This window comes from Manis pentadactyla, chromosome 6, assembly GCF_030020395.1.
Source record: "Manis pentadactyla isolate mManPen7 chromosome 6, mManPen7.hap1, whole genome shotgun sequence".
Lineage (NCBI taxonomy): Eukaryota > Metazoa > Chordata > Mammalia > Pholidota > Manidae > Manis > Manis pentadactyla.
Window position 1 is genome coordinate 6,333,496 of NC_080024.1, and position 18,482 is coordinate 6,351,977.

The 18,482-nt window shown below is 52.3% G+C and overlaps 1 protein-coding gene across 6 annotated transcripts in view; it reads right to left on the minus strand.

Annotated features, from left to right (window-relative positions):
• The window catches only part of DGKD (diacylglycerol kinase delta), a 105,046-nt gene that overhangs the window by 23,119 nt on the left and 63,445 nt on the right, over nt 1–18,482 (minus strand). For 3 of the 6 annotated variants that reach the window (XM_057503400.1, XM_036911581.2, XM_057503402.1), the window contains 12 exons: nt 11,841–11,945; nt 11,474–11,606; nt 10,492–10,598; nt 10,008–10,133; nt 9,712–9,814; nt 8,840–9,002; nt 6,223–6,331; nt 3,220–3,359; nt 2,264–2,348; nt 1,145–1,239; nt 948–1,047; nt 599–872 (listed from right to left, as the gene is read on the minus strand). In XM_057503400.1, coding sequence (XP_057359383.1) covers nt 599–872; nt 948–1,047; nt 1,145–1,239; nt 2,264–2,348; nt 3,220–3,359; nt 6,223–6,331; nt 8,840–9,002; nt 9,712–9,814; nt 10,008–10,133; nt 10,492–10,598; nt 11,474–11,606; nt 11,841–11,945 — 1,540 coding nt within the window. Of the gene's footprint in view, nt 1–598; nt 873–947; nt 1,048–1,144; nt 1,240–2,263; nt 2,349–3,219; nt 3,360–6,222; nt 6,332–8,839; nt 9,003–9,711; nt 9,815–10,007; nt 10,134–10,491; nt 10,599–11,473; nt 11,607–11,840; nt 11,946–12,192; nt 12,340–17,855; nt 17,880–18,482 lie in introns of those variants that run through there. The other 3 variants (XM_057503404.1, XM_057503401.1, XM_057503403.1) reach the window with 3 other exon arrangements.

Consider the following 18,482-nt stretch of genomic DNA (forward strand, 5'->3'; position numbering starts at 1 on the left):
GTCACTGGGCATCCTGAATCCCACGCAGGCCCCCCACTGCAGCCCGCCCGCCACGGCTCCACCCACGGCTCCAGGCAGCTCACACAGTCCCGACCCCTCCATGCGGCTGGCCCCGCTCTAGCCTCTCTTCCCATCCCTCAACTACAGCCTCGCCCACCTCTCTCCAGGGCACAGGGCCTTTCTCTCCAGGTGTCCTCAGAGCACCTCCGTCCTGAGCGCCAGGGCTCCCCTCTGAATAACGCCCCTCGCTCGCAGCCGCGGCTCTGACTCGGCAAGGCCACACCGCATGGCCCGCGGCTGCCATGCTGCACCACGAGGCACCTTTTCCCCAGTAGGGGGCACCGCTCAGCCTGGCTTCCACTCCCTGGAATGCCAGTGCCCCCTCCACAGCTGGCGTCTTAGGAACAGGCAGCGATGTTCCCAGCACGTCCTTAGGCAGGAAGTGCTGCCAAGCCAGGTGGTCAGGCCGGGGTGGCCTCAGGCAGTCCAGCTGTGCGTACACAGTGGGTCCCTTTATGTCCATCACCGTGTTCAGGGGAAAATGGAGCGCCCAGTGCTTGCCTGTCAAAAACTACCTTGCTACAAAGAGACCAGGTACCTTTTTCTGTGTGCTCTATGATCTGGCGGATCGCTTTTTTCAGGCTGTTGGCTCTTAGCATGAGCTGCTCCCGAGGACGGAATATCTGCGGCCGGGAGGGGCACGCCAGCCCCACAGAGCGGTCCCCAGTGGGGCCGCAGCCGCCGCCTGCCCCGTCCCCATCCTCCACCTCCTCGGCAATGGTCGGGGGTGGGCTGGGCAGTGAGGACGAGGCCTGGGACTCATCATCCAGGGTCTTGAGGAGAGAATCCAGCTTCTCTTTCAGGACAGAGCACTAGACGGGAAACGGGTGCAATGGGTGGGGTGCTTCTCTGTCGCCGCCCTCCCCCCGGGGGTCCAGGGGCCAGACCTTCTTGGCCATGACCTCAGACTCCTCCGAGCTCTCGGTGGTCTTCTCGTAGGCCTTCCCCACTCGAGCCACAAAGTCCTTCACCGTTTCGCAGAGCACTCTAGAGGGGGAGATGCGGGAAGACACTTGTAGAGACAGTCCTGGCTGGGAAAGTGCACAGGTGGCCCCCTGCTCCCCCAGGGTCGGCAGGCACTCACTTGGCTGATGAAATCACCACTGAGTGCTGGTCAGAGGTCAGGATTTTAGAAAGATGAGCTGCAACCGAGTCTTCATAGAAGAGAATTTGCTGCACCTACGATCACCCCAAAACACGGCGGATGACTGCCAGGCCGGGGACTGAGAGCCTCACACGGGGGTCCAGGGACCTCCTCAGCCACGCCCCCTGCCAGCCCAGGCCTCAGCTCACTTCACACTGACCTGGTCGCTAGCGCTATCTCAAAGATTTCAAAAGCTTCATCAAGCTGTGGATGGGCGGATCTTAACAAAAATGATGCCAAGGATACCTTAAGCCACTTAGCAGGAGATCTGCTACCAGCAGCTTGTTCTGGGAGCTGTAATCTTGAACTCATTTCGTCCATACAGGGTTCCCACTCACAGCCTTGCTGGGAACTCGGACCTGGCCCTGGCCTTCTCTCGAGGTAAATCCCCCCTCACCACTCACTCTGCCCAACCACAGTAAGGAGCCCTAGCCCAGGGTCAGCAAACTCCACTACTGGACAGACAGTAAATATTTTAGGCTTTGCACACAAATTCTTCCTCCCTTAAAATGTACAGACCATTCTCTGCTCACAGGCTCAGATTTGACCTGGGGGCCATAGTTTGCTGACCGCTGCCCTAGTCCCCTGTCCTTGACCTTCCTGATGGGGAGACAGCCCTTGGCAGAGCCCTCCCTCTGCTCACCCAGTGGGGATGAGCACAGCAACGTGCCCTGAGAAAACCGCTAAATCGTAAGACCACCATAAAGTGGAAGGGAGCTGAACACTCAACCAGCAGAAGTGAACCAAGGGCCGCAGAAGCAGAGAGGAGCGGGTGGGCCTAGGGAGGAGCCTGGGGCCCCAGCAGGCGTGCACACCGGGAGAGTGGGCAGTCCTGGGACACCCTTGCCACAAAGGACCCCAAATCCCGGGATAACCCTGGAAAGCCCCCAGCGACCCCAAAAGCCCGCAGGCAGTCAGAATCCACTCGGCCCCAGCTCAGCCTCGGGCTGACCCTGCACCGCTAGGGCAGATGTTTAGGGCTCGTCACCAAGGGGCAGGGGAGGCGGTGGAAACCGGGGAGTAGGGCAGCGAGCTCCTGCCACGGGCACCAGGAAGTACCTCAGAGCCCTCACTGAAGTCTTCTGCGGCGGTGGAGGAGGAAGCCTGCCGTGGGAGTTTGGTCTCGTAGGCCATGACGCTCCACCTGCACACACAGAGGAAGCTCGAGGCGGGTGGGCCCAGCCCCAGGGCCGCCCCGCGCCTGGTCATGGCCTGGGGACTCGACCTTAAAACACCTCTAACTTCACTTGCAAGCCCTGAAACTTGACCCTGGTCCCAAAACATGGCTTTGCTGGGAACAACTGTCACAAGTTGGGGGCACTGCAGCTATGCGGAAGGCAGGAGGTACCCCATTAACGCTGCTGCAGGGAGAAACAGGTCTCCCCTCCCTCCAAGAGCTAAAACCCCCCGGCCACCAGCCAGCTCTCCGGGCTACGTGAGCACTGCACAGGCTCCACAGGCACACTGCCCCGGAAGGGAAGGCAGCCACAGGGGCAGCTACAGAGCCCCAGGGGCACTGCTGAAGACCACGGCAGGGGCTGCGAGAGGACCGCAGCGCTTCCAAGCCAACCTCCCACATCCAGCGCAGAACCAAAAGCAGCCCCCTCAAGGAGGACGCCAAAGTATCGTTACTGTCCCAGACTCTGATCCTCCTGGGAACAGAATCTGGGAGAATGCACTTGCTCAACTATGCAGTGAGGAGGGCTTTGCTGACAGGTGTCAGATCAGGGCTGAGGTGGCCCATGGGGACAAAGTCGCCACCTCCAAAGGCCCCGGTGGGTCAGGCAGCCACATGAGAGGCCCTGGCCACTGCGACGGTTCCTAACACGAGCTGTTTTTACCTTTTTATAACCTGACCACAGTTAAAGATACCTCAAAGGAAGCATTCCTGCTCAGGTCCAATATTTATGAGTAACCGCAGAGGGCCTAATGCCTCCGGAGCCCAGGTAAGAAGGGGCCAGGGTGGCCTGTCTGAGCAGCCGCCACTGCGCAGCCCCGGGCACTGCCCCGCTCACCGGTCCAGCATCTTGGTGCCGGCTCTTTCCAGCTTCTCCAGGATCTGTGGGAGCTGGGCATCGTCGTCACAGGCTGAGCCCCAGCCGAGCACGCGAGCCAGGTCATTCCCCGTGCCGAGGGGCAGCACGCCCAGCTGACACTGGGAACACAGTGGGGCAGACACACCATTAGACACCCTCCTTTTCACCTGCATCGGAGGCTAAACCCAGCGCGCGGGCCGAGCTCCAGTGGCGGGGCGGCTATGTTCTGAGCACAGCCCGCTACATCAGACAGACGGTCCTTTGAATCCCGCAGAAGATTCCAGAGCCATGTGAGCCCCCTCTCTCCCACAGGCACCTTTCTCATCTGTTGCCACATCTTGACAATTGAATCTTCTAGGACCTCCCTGGTCATTTCCAAATTCCCCCTCCTTCTCATTTTCACTGCTATGGACACAATCCTGTACCTCCTACTGGGTATCTGAGCCCCTAGAGAGAACCATTCTATGCCTCCCCACACCTCTCTTCACCCACAGCATCTTACTCATTAATGCCAGGTTCATCCTCTGAAAACACCACTAGCATTTCATGCCACTAAACACATCTTCAGTGGTTTCTAAATCCTACCAAAAACAGGTGTTAGGACCTCCACAGTCAGGCCGCCAAACCCGAGCAGGCCCTGGGGCTCAGCCTACACCCCTGCACCTGCCACTCCCAGAGAGATGCCGAGCACTGCATCCCCTCCACCTGGAATTCCCACCTGAGCCCCTGTGGAAGCCCCGCCAGGCCATCCAGTGCTCGGGACACTCCCTGGACACTGGCTACCCAAGAGTTCTGCCCCCGCAATCTGACATGCAGTGTGCGGGCAGGTCAGGGGCCCTCCCCAAGCATGGCACAGTGCGCAGTCACCCACCCCAGCCCCGCGGGAGGTCCTGCTGCCTGGCTGGGGAGAGCAAGCTGGAGGGAAGGTCTGCCTCTTCGAGGATGAGGACAGGCAGCAGGCATGAGCAGGCACACCAGGCAGAGCCTCAACGAGGAAGGGGCAGATAGCGCACTACGTGTAGGCACGGGGGTGCCCGGCGGAGAGGCGGCGCCCTGCCTAGTCAGAGGTCGGTCAGGAGGAAGAGGGATTGGAGAGGCAGCCACAGAAGCAGAGGAGGAAGCAGCAGCCACACTGGCCTTCATCCTCGAGCCAAGGGGCGGCCAAGGGACGCTTGGCGGGGCAGGTGCGTGAGCCTGACTGCCGTGGGAGGGCCCCTCAGGGCAGTGGACAGACAGAGGCCCAGGGCCAGCGGCACACAGGGTGGCCTGGGCACTCTGGGGGGCAGCACTGGGCCCCTGTGATTAACTAGAAATGAAGAGGGGGCGCGAGGGAAGAATCAGGCTCCCTCACACCTCCGGCTTAGACGTCCGGGGGGTGGTGTTTCAGATGCGAAGGGACTGGGGGTTGGCGGCGCTGAGTTGGGGGTTCAGGGCTGGAAATGCCAGGCTGGAGGCACTGTGGGCACCCGGGGCAGGGAGCGGCGGCCAGGAAGAGGAGAAGCACTGAAGGGGGTGGTCGCAGGGAAGCCAAAGGAGACGAACGCTTGCCAAACTCGTTTGTAGGGATGAAGACAAACAGCGTGGTGGCCCTGTCTTCCTGACTGGTCACAGGGAACTTGTAAGTCATCTGGAAGCCAACGCAACGGAACACGGGCCCAAGCGTACTGCTGTCATTCCACCTGTAGGGGGCAGCGTTCTCCTGCCTGAGCAGGCCGCCTGGGCGGTCACCTGGGGGGCTCAGACCGCCCACTTTCCGACTTCAGGCCTGTGTCCAGGGCTAAATACTGACAATGAAAAGTCTGCCCAACCTACAAAGACCACCAACACTAAGAGTGGGGAAAGAATGTTAAGCCTCTGAAACAGTACATGCTCAAGGCAGGTAGAAGATTTTTTAAAAGGTATGTTGAAAGCAACTGACCGACTAGAAAAAATGACCAACAAGGCACTTTATCCCTAACACAGAAATGATACCAGAGATCAATTTTTTTAAAAAGATAAATACCCCAGTAGAAAACTAGGTAAACATCAACACATGACTCATTTAAAAATTCAAAGTTAACTGAAATGCTTGACTTCACAGTACTCAAGAAATAAAAATAAAACATTTTTGTCTACTCTGTTGGGCAAAAACTAAAAAGATGAACAATGGCCAGTGTATGGGAAAGGACAGTTTTATGTGGCATCAAGAATGTAAATTAGGACAGCCCCAAATAGTTCGCGGCACATATAGAGATTCAAACCTGGAGCCCTCGGAAGAGAACGCTAATTGAGAATTGTATACGGTTTTCACCAGAGTTGCCTCCTGAAGCACTAAGCCTCCATCAATGGGGGAAGTGAGCCAGCCCAGCGCTGGCACAGCTCTGCCCAGTGGAAAACCATCCCACAGATCATTTACTGATGGCACCACCAGCTACCTGCCACGGACTGATCCGCAAAGCACAGACAGAAGAGCGTGGCGATGTGGGTACGCTGAAATCGCAACTGCATTTCACATCATACTACATAAACGCTGATGGAGAGTCCTCGAAGGTAGTCCCTGAAATGTCAGCAGTGGTGCAGGACATGGAAACATCAATGAACTTTTTTTTTAAATAATCATGAAAATCTATTTTTAAATTTAATACAAAAGACCACTACTTCCAAGGCATCCTAACTCTAACTTGAGGGGCGGGTCTACCTCTGTCTCCTCCTCACAAGCAGAGGCACAGGCAGATTTGATCACGGCCCAGAGCTGGCATGACAGCAGCCCACCCAGGCTTGCTGCCGCTGGGACATTCAGGGACTGGAATGGTCTTTCTGAAACTCCCTTACTGCTCGGAAGCTCCCAGTCCTGCACTGCGGCCGAGTCCCAGGCCCCACCATGCCATCGAGATACCTGCTCTTCCCCAGACACCCTCACTGTGCCAAGACACTTCTCCCAACGGCTCGGCCTCTCTAACTGGGGCATCGCTTCCCCAGGCTGGCCCCGCCACATCCATGTACCTGTTTGTGAAGACCGAGGCTGTCAATTTCAGAGAGGACCCAGCCGACACTGCCATCCCCACCACAAACCAGAATCCGGAATGTATCGAACTTCTGGAATAAGCGTAAGCTGCAGAGAAAAGAGAACATCAATGAAATGTGGTATATTCTAATGCACAAATGGTGACCAGTTAGTCCTGGGCTAAGAGGCCTGTCCACACTGCTCACAGCTGCCCTTCTGTCCCCTTCTGTGCATAAGTCTCTTGGAGGCTTGGGCCCAGGCACGCTCTCAGCCTGCTGGGCAACCAGGGGGCCGCCGGGCACCTGAGAGCAATGGCCTCCCACCCGCATCCTGCCAGCCCTGCTCGCTTCGCTCAGGAGCCCCCAGCTACAGGACTCTGCCCACACACTCCCCAGTGCCTCTAGGCCACTCCATCCCCCAGGCAACGTGACCCGCCCTGCTCCCCTCTAAACTGCACCTCCACCTCCTGCCTCTGACCTTCTTGCTCACCTTGCCCCCTCCACACAGTGACCCCTCAGGACACCCTGCAGCCTTCTGCTTACTCCTCAGTGGCCTTATCTACATTTTGGACTTAGGGACTACACAGGCACCGATGACCCTGAGGGACCCAAACGATAACCTCCAGGCTTTCCTGAAGGACAACCCTTGCACCTGTCTACCAGATCACACCACCCAGGTGTCCCATGGGTGCCTCAGCAGCCTAGGTTTCCTTCCTCAGTGCAGAGCACCATCAGTTCCCTTGCGATCACTACACGCGCCTCCTACCTACTATAGTCTCCTTGGGACACCTCCATTCTATGCTATCTGCACCATCTTCCCACAACAGGTCTCAGCGGGCATCTAGCTTTAGAAGTTGCCGCTCTTTTCCAGGAAGGGCTCCTCCCCGGCCGGCAGCTGTCCCCCTGCCCCAGCTCCTGCTGCCCCGCTGCGTCCTCGCCTCCGCACACACAGCAGCCTCTGCCGAGAAGGCCCCCACCTCGCTCTCAGCCACCAAAATGCTAACTAACTCTCACTTCACGTGCTAGGCCAGGAGACAAACTGAGACCCCCAGTTGGCTTCCATGCCCCCTCACTGGGCTCCCAGAGGACCTGCACCCTGTTCTGGGACCCTGGCTGTCCCTCTGTGAGCCGCACACCCTGCAGGCAGGGGCCCAGTTCCTTGGGCCTGCTGCTAGCAGAGTCTGAACCAGAGGGAGGCCTCAGAAGACAGAGGAATGAGCGGCAGGGCACAAGACGCGGGGCATAAACAGGTGAGGTTCTCAAGTGGCAGAGCTGCACCCAGCACTCAGGTCACGAGGGACACGGCCACGCGGGCCCCTCTGAGAGTACCGGCCTCTCGGCCTCCTGTTCTCTGCAGCACAAGTGATACATCAGGCCGGGAATCCGAAAACAAAGGATTGTCTCTGAGTTATGAGATTGAGGCTGCTTCCCAGAAACAGGAACTTACTAGCCCAACTTCCACTGCACCTCCGTGGGGCTTCGCAAGTTGCCCAGATTCACGCTGAACCCCTACTGTGAACTGGGGGATCTGCACGCACTCAGAATCTACCCTTGCCTCTTCTCAAGTGCTGCCTGGCCTGCCCAGCACCACTCCATGGCAGTTGTCAGTGCCCTGCTGCCATGCTGAGGAACGGCTGGCCTTTGCTGCATCGCCACTGGGGCCGTGTGGTCCCCCCGCTGCCCCACCGTTTAACTAAAATGATCCTTCTGTCAGCCAGTGAGTGTGCACCTGCGTGCCTGATTCACTTAGCAAGCCCACCTGCAGAACGTGCTGAGAGCTGCCACGAGGAAACAGATTCTGGAGTCACCGTGTAAGACTTTCCTCCAACAGCACCCCGGCCAGTGGGGACACGGACTGTGGCCCCCTGGCGGCTGGTGTGCCCACTCCTCCCTGCCAGGCGTCTGGCTCCAGAACAACACACCACAGAGCAGGTCTGCACGCACGGTCCACTCAAACATCCTGGACAATCTCCCTCACATGCTAGGTGGCCTCTTAGAGCCTCTGCCTTGAACTGGTGTTTCCAAGCAAGTAAGGAGTTCGTTATTGGGCAGAACTCACAGAACAAATGTTTTCTGCAGACCTACACAATGTCCCCAGCCAGGAGGAGCACACCTCCAGTCTCCAGCTAGCGGGCAGAAGGCACCCTTCCACTGCTGCTTCCTCCTGTGTCATCGGGCATGTGTCAGCACGTCCCCAAGCCGAGCCACCTCTTGCACCCTCCCCAGGTGAAGACTCTCCCTTTGGCCTTACTGGAGAAAACCTTCCTCCTCCGCACCAGGCGGAGGATGAAAAAGAAATGAGGCAGATCTGTAACTGCTGACATCCGAACACCCCACGCGGTCACATGCCACATGACAGCACGTCAGTGGGCAACTTGGCTTGAAAGCACACGTGTGCACAGATACAACTGAAACACGGGCTTGAAAGTCAGAGGGACACACAACTTTTACCAAGAGTGGGTACTTCTGCAAGTGGCATTTGGGGAGGGGATGGCTGAAGAAAGACATCTTCTATTTACTACTTTAAATGTCTGTATCTGAGTCTTTTTTTAATAAGCATGTAGTGTCTTCAAAATTTTTTAAACTCTAAGGGAGATATATTTTCCAAGCTTCCCACCCAAGGTGTGGTCCTCCATTCATGAGGTCGAAGACCTGGGCAGGGTTCAGCAGCTGTTTGAACCTTCTGAGGAACTTCACTCCCTGGTTGTCGCCACTTTTTGAGTTGACGAAGACCAACAGCGGGCTGGTGCAGGACGGTGGGCATGTGGCCTTCCAGAAGCCTGGAAAGTGAGGACAGAAAAGGCCAGAAGGAACATGAAGGCCAGGAAGGGCACCAGGGGTGCTGTCACTCCTACTGAGCAAAGAGGCACCGCACGAGTCCCGTGCCTCACACGCACACGCCCAGCCACCAGCGAGAGCCCGGGGAACCCATCTCCACATCGCCACTCCTCACTGGGGAGGGAGGAACATCCAGTCGGACCTTCTGTTTGCAAGGATTCTAAATTTCAGAAGACCATGTGCCTCGCTGCTCCGTCTCTCCCTCTTGCTCTCCATCTGGAAGAGCTGATGTCCCTGGAGACCCGTAGCCCGGTTTCCTGCCTGCCCCCTAACACCCGTTAACATACCTCATCATGCACCATCTGGGCCGGCGAGAGCAGGCACGGAAGGCCGTGCTAACCAGCACCTGCTCTGAGGCGGAGCCTCAGTGATGGAGAGGCACAACTGCCACGGCTCACATCAAAGGCAGAGAAGAGTCTCTGACTCATTCCATTAATGGTCAAGTGGATCCAGTGAAGTCCTGGCCGTGAAGTGTGCTCAAGGGCCATCAGGACACCATTTACCACTTTTGTGCATAACTCCTGCCCCTCCCACCCCTTGGGGAGACTGGCCTGACTCAAAATAACCAATATAACCAACTCTCAAGTGGGGAGGGGAGAATGCACGGAGGAGGCAGGAGGAAATGGCCAGAGGAGAGCGCACGGTACCCACCATCAGAATCAATGCTGTTGAGCGCAGTGGGAGGGATGACTGACACTTTACACAGTCCCAGTGGGCACTTGGTCAGTAAGGAATCCTTGCACGACGTGTGCACCTGAAACCGGTATACGCATGTCACAAGAGGTCACCAGCATGCTGGATGCACAACTCTCCCAGCCCTGCAGCTGCAGGAGGAGGAGGCACTTTCGGAGTCAGGCTAACCTGCTGTTCCCATCAGGGAATTTGCCAGGACTCAGGAGAGGGACAGAGTGCACCACGTGCAGCCTGGAGGCTGTGCGCTCACTCACCATGGCCTTGCACCAGAGGCAGCGCCAGTCCTGCAGGCGCAGGACGCTGCCACATGTCTTATCACACACTGTGCACTTGGCGCTCACAGGCAGGTTTCCCTCCAGCCACTGGTGAGGCATGGCGATCTGCAGACCAGGAAGAGACACACTCAAGGGCCACCCAGGAGCCCCGCACCGGGGCGAGGAAGCCCTTGGGCCAATGTGCCAAAATAAACTCAGCCGAGACGTTCTTGTCGATGTAAGCAGAGGGAGGGCAGGGGCTGTGCCACAGACAAAGCACTGTCCACACCACTGCTCCTGCGCCAGGCACAGCCTGACTCACTGCGCAGAGCTCGGGGCAGCAGGCCGGACAGAGCCCCCAAACACACCACAGGAGCAACGCAAACGCATTCCTGTGCAGAAGAGCACCGAGCACAGGCCAGTGGGGCACACAGGCTCAGCAGCCCCCGCATGGGGCCTGCAGGGAGTTTTCCCTAAAGCGTACCCCATCCTCGTCCTCGATGATGTCCTTCCCAATGGAGGCCAGCGTGGTCCACTTGCAGTTGTTGGTTGCACGCACAGCACACCGTTTGTGGGCCTTAAATTTGCACACTGTGGGAGAATGAACACGTGACCACATGACCCTTCAAGCCTAGCCCATGCCAGGTGCCTCCAGCTTGAGGAGGTGGCCCCATGTGAACCGCCCTGGTTGGCCAGGAAGATTGGGAAAGATCCATGCTATAACCTAAACTGCCAGGGTGTGCACAGACTGACCCCAGAGAGTCTAGGCACCTGGTACACCTGTGAGTTGGCAGACTTTCTGGAAAAGGCCAGATAGGAACCAGTGTGGGTTTTTTGTGGGCCATGCACAGTCTCTGCCCCAACTCCTCAACTCTGTCCCCAACACAAGGGCCACCATGGACGATGCTCATGTGCCGACACTGACATTTGAATTTCATGTGATTGTCTGTGTCACAAATCAATGTTCTTCTTTTAACTTTCTTCAACCACTTAAAAATGTAAAAACCATTCTTAACCTTACAGGTTGTACAAACCCAGGTGGCAGGTGGGAACTGTCCGGGGTCGGCCGGAGCACAGTCTGCCTATCTCTAGTCTTGCCCAAACACTGTTAACCCTGCCCTCTAAATTTGGAAGACGATTTTTAATACATTTATCCACAACCTGATTCACCCAGAGAGCCGGTATTAACTACACTGGGGCTGAGAGATATTTTTAATATCTTTACCCTCCGTGTCCTCTATATTTCCTCTTCATGTCTCCTTATTACCCTCCTTTTTATTATTTTGGTCCATTACTATAAGAAAAGATTTATCAGGGACTCCTCAATAGGTAAAATTAAAAAAGCATGGAGTCACAGAAATCGCCTTACTCCTGAGTGACCTGGGACGACAATGTTTGGATTTGTAAGGCTTTGCTGGGTCCAACCTCAGGCTGCCTCTCCCAGCAGGGTAACACATCATTCATACCTTCACAGGACAGTCCGTGGGATGTGACCCCAGAAAGGGCCTCGCGACACACGTTGCAGTAGGTCGGCCTCGCGTGGGAACAGGCGTACCAATTGTGCATCCCTGAGAAATGGTCCATGCTGTACTGGGTAGGCTAGAAGGGGAAAATACAGATGGCAACGATAAGGTGTTCCTCTGAAATGCTTAAACGAGGAGGAGGACTGGGTCACCATCTGGTGGGTCAGCCAAAAGAAGGAGCAAGAAGCCTTATTTTATAAGGAACACGCTGAGAAAGTGAGTTGCAGGACTGTATGGTCCATGCATGGAGATACATGGATGGCAGGATGCTAAGGAGAGGGCAACGGGGCGGGTGTATTTTTCCCTTAACCTCAAAGTGCTCCCTATTCTGGACCGTCCTCAGGGCTGCAATCCAATCTTCCATTTCTTTTCTGTTATCAGCACACAGGATGAGTTTCCTACATGGAGTGATGACCTAGAGAAAGAAACAAACGTACAGGACATGAACAACAGACAAATACTAAGTTTTATAGCATAAAAACTTTTTAAAAACTGACTGTCGTCGTACATTTTTTAATGAAAAATGTTTCATTCAGATAGTCAGTCAAATACAACATTAAAATGATTATCATGGGTCACTAAAAAACAAGAAAAATCTCAAACCAAAGACAATCACATTTAGTTTGAACATTCACCAAAAATCAACTTAAGTGGACATTTACCAACTATTTACTACTAAGACATGGTAATAAGCCACAGGAAATTTTTTAAAAAGAACACAGTTGCTATAGCTCTGAAGAGCTCACAAATTGAGGTCTAGCACTTGAACAGTTTAGGGAAAGAGTCTGGTCCACGTAACGCTGGGAATAATATGAGTAATTCAAATGTATTAAACATAAATGTTCTTGTACAAAATCTTTTAATAAACAACAGAGTAACAACCAGTTACTACACTCAGGGCTGAATCATTTGACTAGAACCAAGGTCATGAACCTGATAATAACAAATGAAAATTCTATTCAAAACACATAAAGACTTTTTATAAATCAAGAAACTGTTTTTCTTAAAGAAAAAAGGAACTTGCGCTTGCAATGAACTTGAATTCACAGAAGAAATACAAAATGACTAAGAATAAATAGAAGATGTTTAACCTCTCTAGCCTCCGGGGAACACAGCTGACTAGCTCTAACTAGTAGATTAGCAATGTCTTAAAAGATGACAATCTGTCACTGGCAAAGATCTATGGGGAAAAAATGGGAGGAAAGAGTTCTCAAGTACTGATAGAGGCTAAACAGGGTATAAATTTTTTTGAGAAAAATTTGACAATGTCTTATCAAAATTTTTAAAAGCCAATCTTTTATTTGATTTAGTTTTATAATGATTCCACAGTGAAATCTGGTTTGGAACATGGTTCCAAAGTCAAATTTACAAAATAACATTCAGTCAAAAGCGTAGCTTTTACACCTGACCCCTCCCATCCTGGTTCCCTCCCTTCCCCACAGGCAGCTGTGAAATACATCAATAAAAGCATGGTTTATCTTTCCACTTTTGATATTTGCACACACATGTATGTCCTCATATTCCCCCCTTTTAAAGCCTTAGCACATGGCCCATACTTTTCTCCACCTCTGCTTCTTCTCGTCTTCTCCCCTGGCCCCCGCTCCTTTCCGACACACGGCCGCACACAGCTCGACCCGACAGAAGCTCCGGAGCCTTTCCCACCAGTTCCGTAGTAACAGACTTTGAGGCTGTTGAAAATCCCTTCCTATTTCAAGTAGGAAAAAGCTGCAATAGTAGCCTTTATGCTGATCTTTTCATGTTTCCACCAGGGCATTTGGGGGATGAATTCCTACAGGTAGAGCTGCGCTGACAAAGACTAAATGCATGTGTGATTTTGCTGCCTACGGCCAAATTCTCCTCCACTGGGCTTGTACCCACGTCACGTTCCCACCAGCAGTGTTAGGAAAATGCCTGGCTCCCCACAGCTTCACCAATAAAACATGTTATTTAACTTTGAGATTTTTGCCCCTCTTACGGCTTTCTTTACTTTATATTAGGAACACCCAATTTAACTTATTAAATGATCATGTTTCTTGAACAGAAGATTTAGAAACAGTGTTTTACAGATCAACTACCTACAAAGCTGATCACAGGAAGGGATAATCGCAAATGCATGGCACCCCTCATTCTTCCACATAAGCAGGGTAACCAGGGTAACCACGCATAGGAGCCAGACTGGGTGTAGAAGGAGGTGAAGGATGGGAGACTGAAAGACAGAGAAAACGGCCCTGGAGAAGCTGGGTGGGAGGGTGGGAGGCGGCGGCAGCTCCCCTTCACGCTCAGCCCAGCGAACAGCCTGTATCCTGGCACTCCTAACACCCACGGGCCCAGCAAACACGTGCTGAGTGCCTGCCTTAGACCTGGAATTCCAAGAACATGACAGGCAACGTTCCTGCTCACACAGAACTTACACTGGGCAGAGACAGACAGACAGACAAGGAAACAATTCCAGACACTGACAGGGGCCGCAAACACAAGGGGGGGGCGGGCAGGCTGTGGGCGGGCTGACTGCCGATGGCCTGGGGTCGGTGCTTAAGGGATTTCCATCAGTAACTGTCCATAAAATCTCAGCACTTTTCTATTATTCACTTTGGGGTGAGTTTTAATATTTGAACATTTTTATCAGCATTATAAATGCAGTTACAGAAAGATAATGTACCTCACTTCGCATAACAGGGATTATGAGTTGCGCAATGTGACAGTTACAGAAGAGAACAATGAGGTTTCTATGCCCATTCTATTTTAGGTCTTGTTTCTACGACTCCCATGACAACCTTTCCAAGAAGATGAAGTGCCCACCTCATTCCAGAACTCTGCTATGTCATCTGAGAAGATGGGCCTTTGGGAACCACCTTCCACATGCCAAGCAAGGGATGTTTCCTGGAACAGCTTTGTGGATTCTGGGCACCCATGGACAGCAAGTTATAGACAAAAGTGCTATGTTTAAAGACAGCGAGTTAAAGAAATAAATGATAAATGACATCATTTCCTAATTCTGTGCAATTTCCCACAGGGAGTAAACCCTGATCACCAGATGAACATCCAAGAACCTGGTTTGCAGCCTTATAAAAAACTCTTACTTGTACCTGTCTGAAGAAGCCTCAGATTCAGACCTGAAGCCCCTGGCCACTGACTGGCTGGGAAACATGGGCAGACAGGCTATCTCCGTTCCTCTTCTGGAAAGGGGGCCATGATAAAAGCCTGACTGGGACCGAGCATCACAGGGCCTAATACACGATGTTTAGGACATGCCCGGAAGCCCTGACGAGCTGTGTCACCAGCAACAGCTGCCTGCCCTCGCCGCACCTCCCGGTGCTCATCGCAACACTGGGGCTGAGACGGCGACGTCCAGCCCAGCACTGTGTACGCTTTAGGGCAGCCAGTACAAGAGAGCTGAGGGGAGCCCCTTGCAAGCGAGTGCCCACCACCATCACTCTCGGTGCTACTCCAGGCTCTGGGCCTGGTGGGAGGGTGTCATCTATTTCATAGACCCAAGGATGGCTCGTCCACATGGACATCATCCTCTGAGGTCATTCTGGTGGGGACAGCTCACCTTCCAGATCATGAGACCCATCGTAGAAGACTCCCACCAACTGTGATCAATCTCTGCTTCTCTCTGACTACACCAAGCCACCTTCGAGACAGAATCCCTATTTCTTAGTTGCCCCAGGACTGCTCATGACCCCAAATCCCTCATCTCGGTCTCCTTGCAAGGCCCTCAAGAGCCTTCCAACCCTGGGGAAGTGCCCCAAACACCAGCTGGCACCAGCAGAGGCTCCTGCTCCTCAACACCCACCTGGGGCCCACACATGGGAGAAGTAATGGCAGGAGGGTGTCCGAAGGAGGAAAGGAAAACTGGAGGCTGTTTCTGAGAGAGGTCCTGGACAGGACTTTCAATTCCCTGGATTTTGGAGACAGAGTGGGCAGGACAGGACCCAGAGGAGAAGCAGGCGCTGGATGAGACCTTCAGGTTATTCCCTCCTAGCTGCTCACCCCATTCACACGAGGGCAGAAATAAGGCAGGTGGAGGGGAGACGTGCCACAGAATAATAAGAGTGTGCCTCTGTGTCGATCACAGCCAAGGCTGTTAACTGCTAGAAATAAGGAATGGTACAAAAGAGTTAGAACTACCCCCAAAATCCAGCCTTCACACAGAAAAACAGACTTTGGAGACCAAAAGATGCTCTATATTTTTCAAGCAAATTTGTAAGGTAAGAAGAAGCTCAAACAAACTCAAGTGATAAATGCAAATTACAAGTTAACTTGACAGGACAAATGAGTGACATTACAGAGATGCAGCCGGCTGGGATCATGACCAGAATACACAGACTTGGCATCAAGGGACAGAGCAGAGCTATACTTAAAGCAAGATGATGTAGCTATCTACAGAAAACCCACACTCGAAAGTGAAACACATCCCAGACCTTGAGGTTGGAAAGACACGAGAGGCAGTGAAGCAGAAAGAATAGTGCAGAGGAAGAACAGAGAATTCTCACACAATGCTGAGGGACAGCACTGGGAGGGCAATACACAGTTGAGTTCTTAGACACTTGCTGGAATTCTCCTAAAGAACTTAGAAATTAGTAAGAAAAAGGCAGACACACTAACATAAAAATGGGCAAAAGACTTGAACAGTTATTTCAAAATAATAAGACACATGAAAAGGTGTTGTTCAACTTCCTTAGTCATCTAGGAAGGGGGTGTATGCCCCAGTGTGATACAACTTTCACAGTGGCCAAACTGGAAGACAGGCAGTATCAAGTGTTGGTGAGGCTGTGGAGCAACCAGAACTCCATACGGTGCTGGTGGGAAAGCAATTTGGGGCAATCACTTGGGAAAACAGTAAAGCTGAACTTATATATACCCTATGGCTCAGATATTCCACCAATACAGCCAAAAGAAATACAAACATGTATTCTCCTCATCAAGACATGCACAAGAATGTCTGCCTATGGCACTGCTACTCTTAATAGGGCTGCAGTGGACACAAGCCAAACAGCCAGCACTGGTAGAGTGGGCAAATACACAGAAGCACATTAATACAACAGACAGAACATCACAGAGCAATGAGAATGAATCATCTACTGCTAACGCAATAGCAGGATGAATTTTACAATGCAGAAAGCTAGAACATACACTGTTCATATAATTTCATTATGCATATTTAAAGTAAATCTTTAAAAAGGCAAAACGAATCTGTGCTGGAAGCTAGCTGCTCCTAGTAGCTGCTTTTGGGGAGGGGGCACCAAGGAGGACTGCTGGAGGCTGCTAACAACCTTCCTGCTCCTTGGTCTGGAACACTCGTCAAGCTACTTGCTTGTACTAGGTATGCTTTTCCATCTGCAGGCTTTACTTCAGTGAAAAGGATGCAGAACTTGGAATAAATTAACCATGTTACTGAATCAAAAGAAAAATAGCACAGCCGTCCAGACTCTTGGACAAAATCTGGTTAGAAAACTAAATATATAACAGATAGGCAAAAGATGATGGAAGTGTATTAGTAAGTATGAGAAACTGGCACAGCTAGTAAAACGGTGCTAGAAATAGATCTTAAACATAGGGGAAATGCTCAGTCTTACTCGTAATATAAATGCAAATTAAAATTACAAAATGCCCCTCCCCTCCTTTTTTTAACTTACCAGATCCACAGAGATCAAGAGTTTGGTACCATGCTCTGCTGACTCTTACACATTACGACATAAATTAATACAACTCCTATAGAGAACACCTGGTGAAATCTAGTAAGCTTTAAAATACACACTTTGTCTTAGCAGTAGTGCTTCTATAAATTTATCCCACAAATATGCCCTCCTGAGAACTGGTATTACTATGTTACAAGTAATTCAAGGTCACTCATGCAACACTCAGTGTAAAGAAAAAAGACTGGAAACCACTCAAATACAAGATCAAGGTTAATGATGGGCTGTAGTCATTAACAGAACACTACACAGCCACTGAAAAGACAGAGGCTGGTCACTCTTCATGTCTGCAGGAAACAAGATATACTGGTAAGTGCTCAAGGCAAACTGCAGGACTAGCGTAGCTACAGAGGAAAAAGCAATACGAACCCCTCCCCTCATTAGAGGGCTGGGAAACTTTATACCTTTTTATCCTTTTGATTTCTGTGTCATGTATTTGTATTATCTATTAGAACAATATTTAAAAAACATAAAGCCTTAAGTTTATAATATATGTCAAAGACCAAAAAAAAACAGAGCTTTAGAAGTTCTATTTGAATTAGTAACTTTTGCTTCCATCCAGAAGATACAAGAAGACACCCAGCAACTCCAAACAAGTCTAAGACACCCAGCCACCAGGCAATTACCTTCTGGTGTCCTCGGAAGAACTTGCCAGGGAGGTTATTAAGTCATAGGTAGTGGTCTTTGAGAAATCAAGGTGAAAAAGGAGATGTGCTGGAGACACGCAGGAGTGATGCTTAAATGGAGAAGGTGGACTGGTGAATTCCATACACGCTAGCTGATAAGACGGTTAGTTAGCCATTAAGAGGGTGTCAGGTCACAGTGGCAACTACTGTGTGCAGGCACTCAGGAGTCTCGGGAAATCTGCAAGGTGTTTACAAGTATTTTCCAGTTTCATCTTCTCCATAACCTAATGAAGTAGGTCTCTGGGAGGAAACTGTGGCCTGCATAGTGACTTGGCCTAAGTGTCAGAGATAGTGAAGTAGGGGGCAGTTCACCAGGCAGGCTGGCTCCTGACCTCTACCCAACAGCGGCTTCCCACCTGGATTCCTGGCAAGACTGCAGGGCGAGCAAAGCCAGGAGTAGAGGAGCTGAAGGCAGGGAAGGAACTGGCACACCCCTAGAGCTCTCCCAGGTTCCCTCAGAACAAGCAGTGCGTGGTGTGTCACATTTCCTTCTTGGCAGGGAGACCAGCCTGGAGACCAGTGCAGGGATGATAGGGACATCTCACTGAGCCATCTGACCATGGCCCT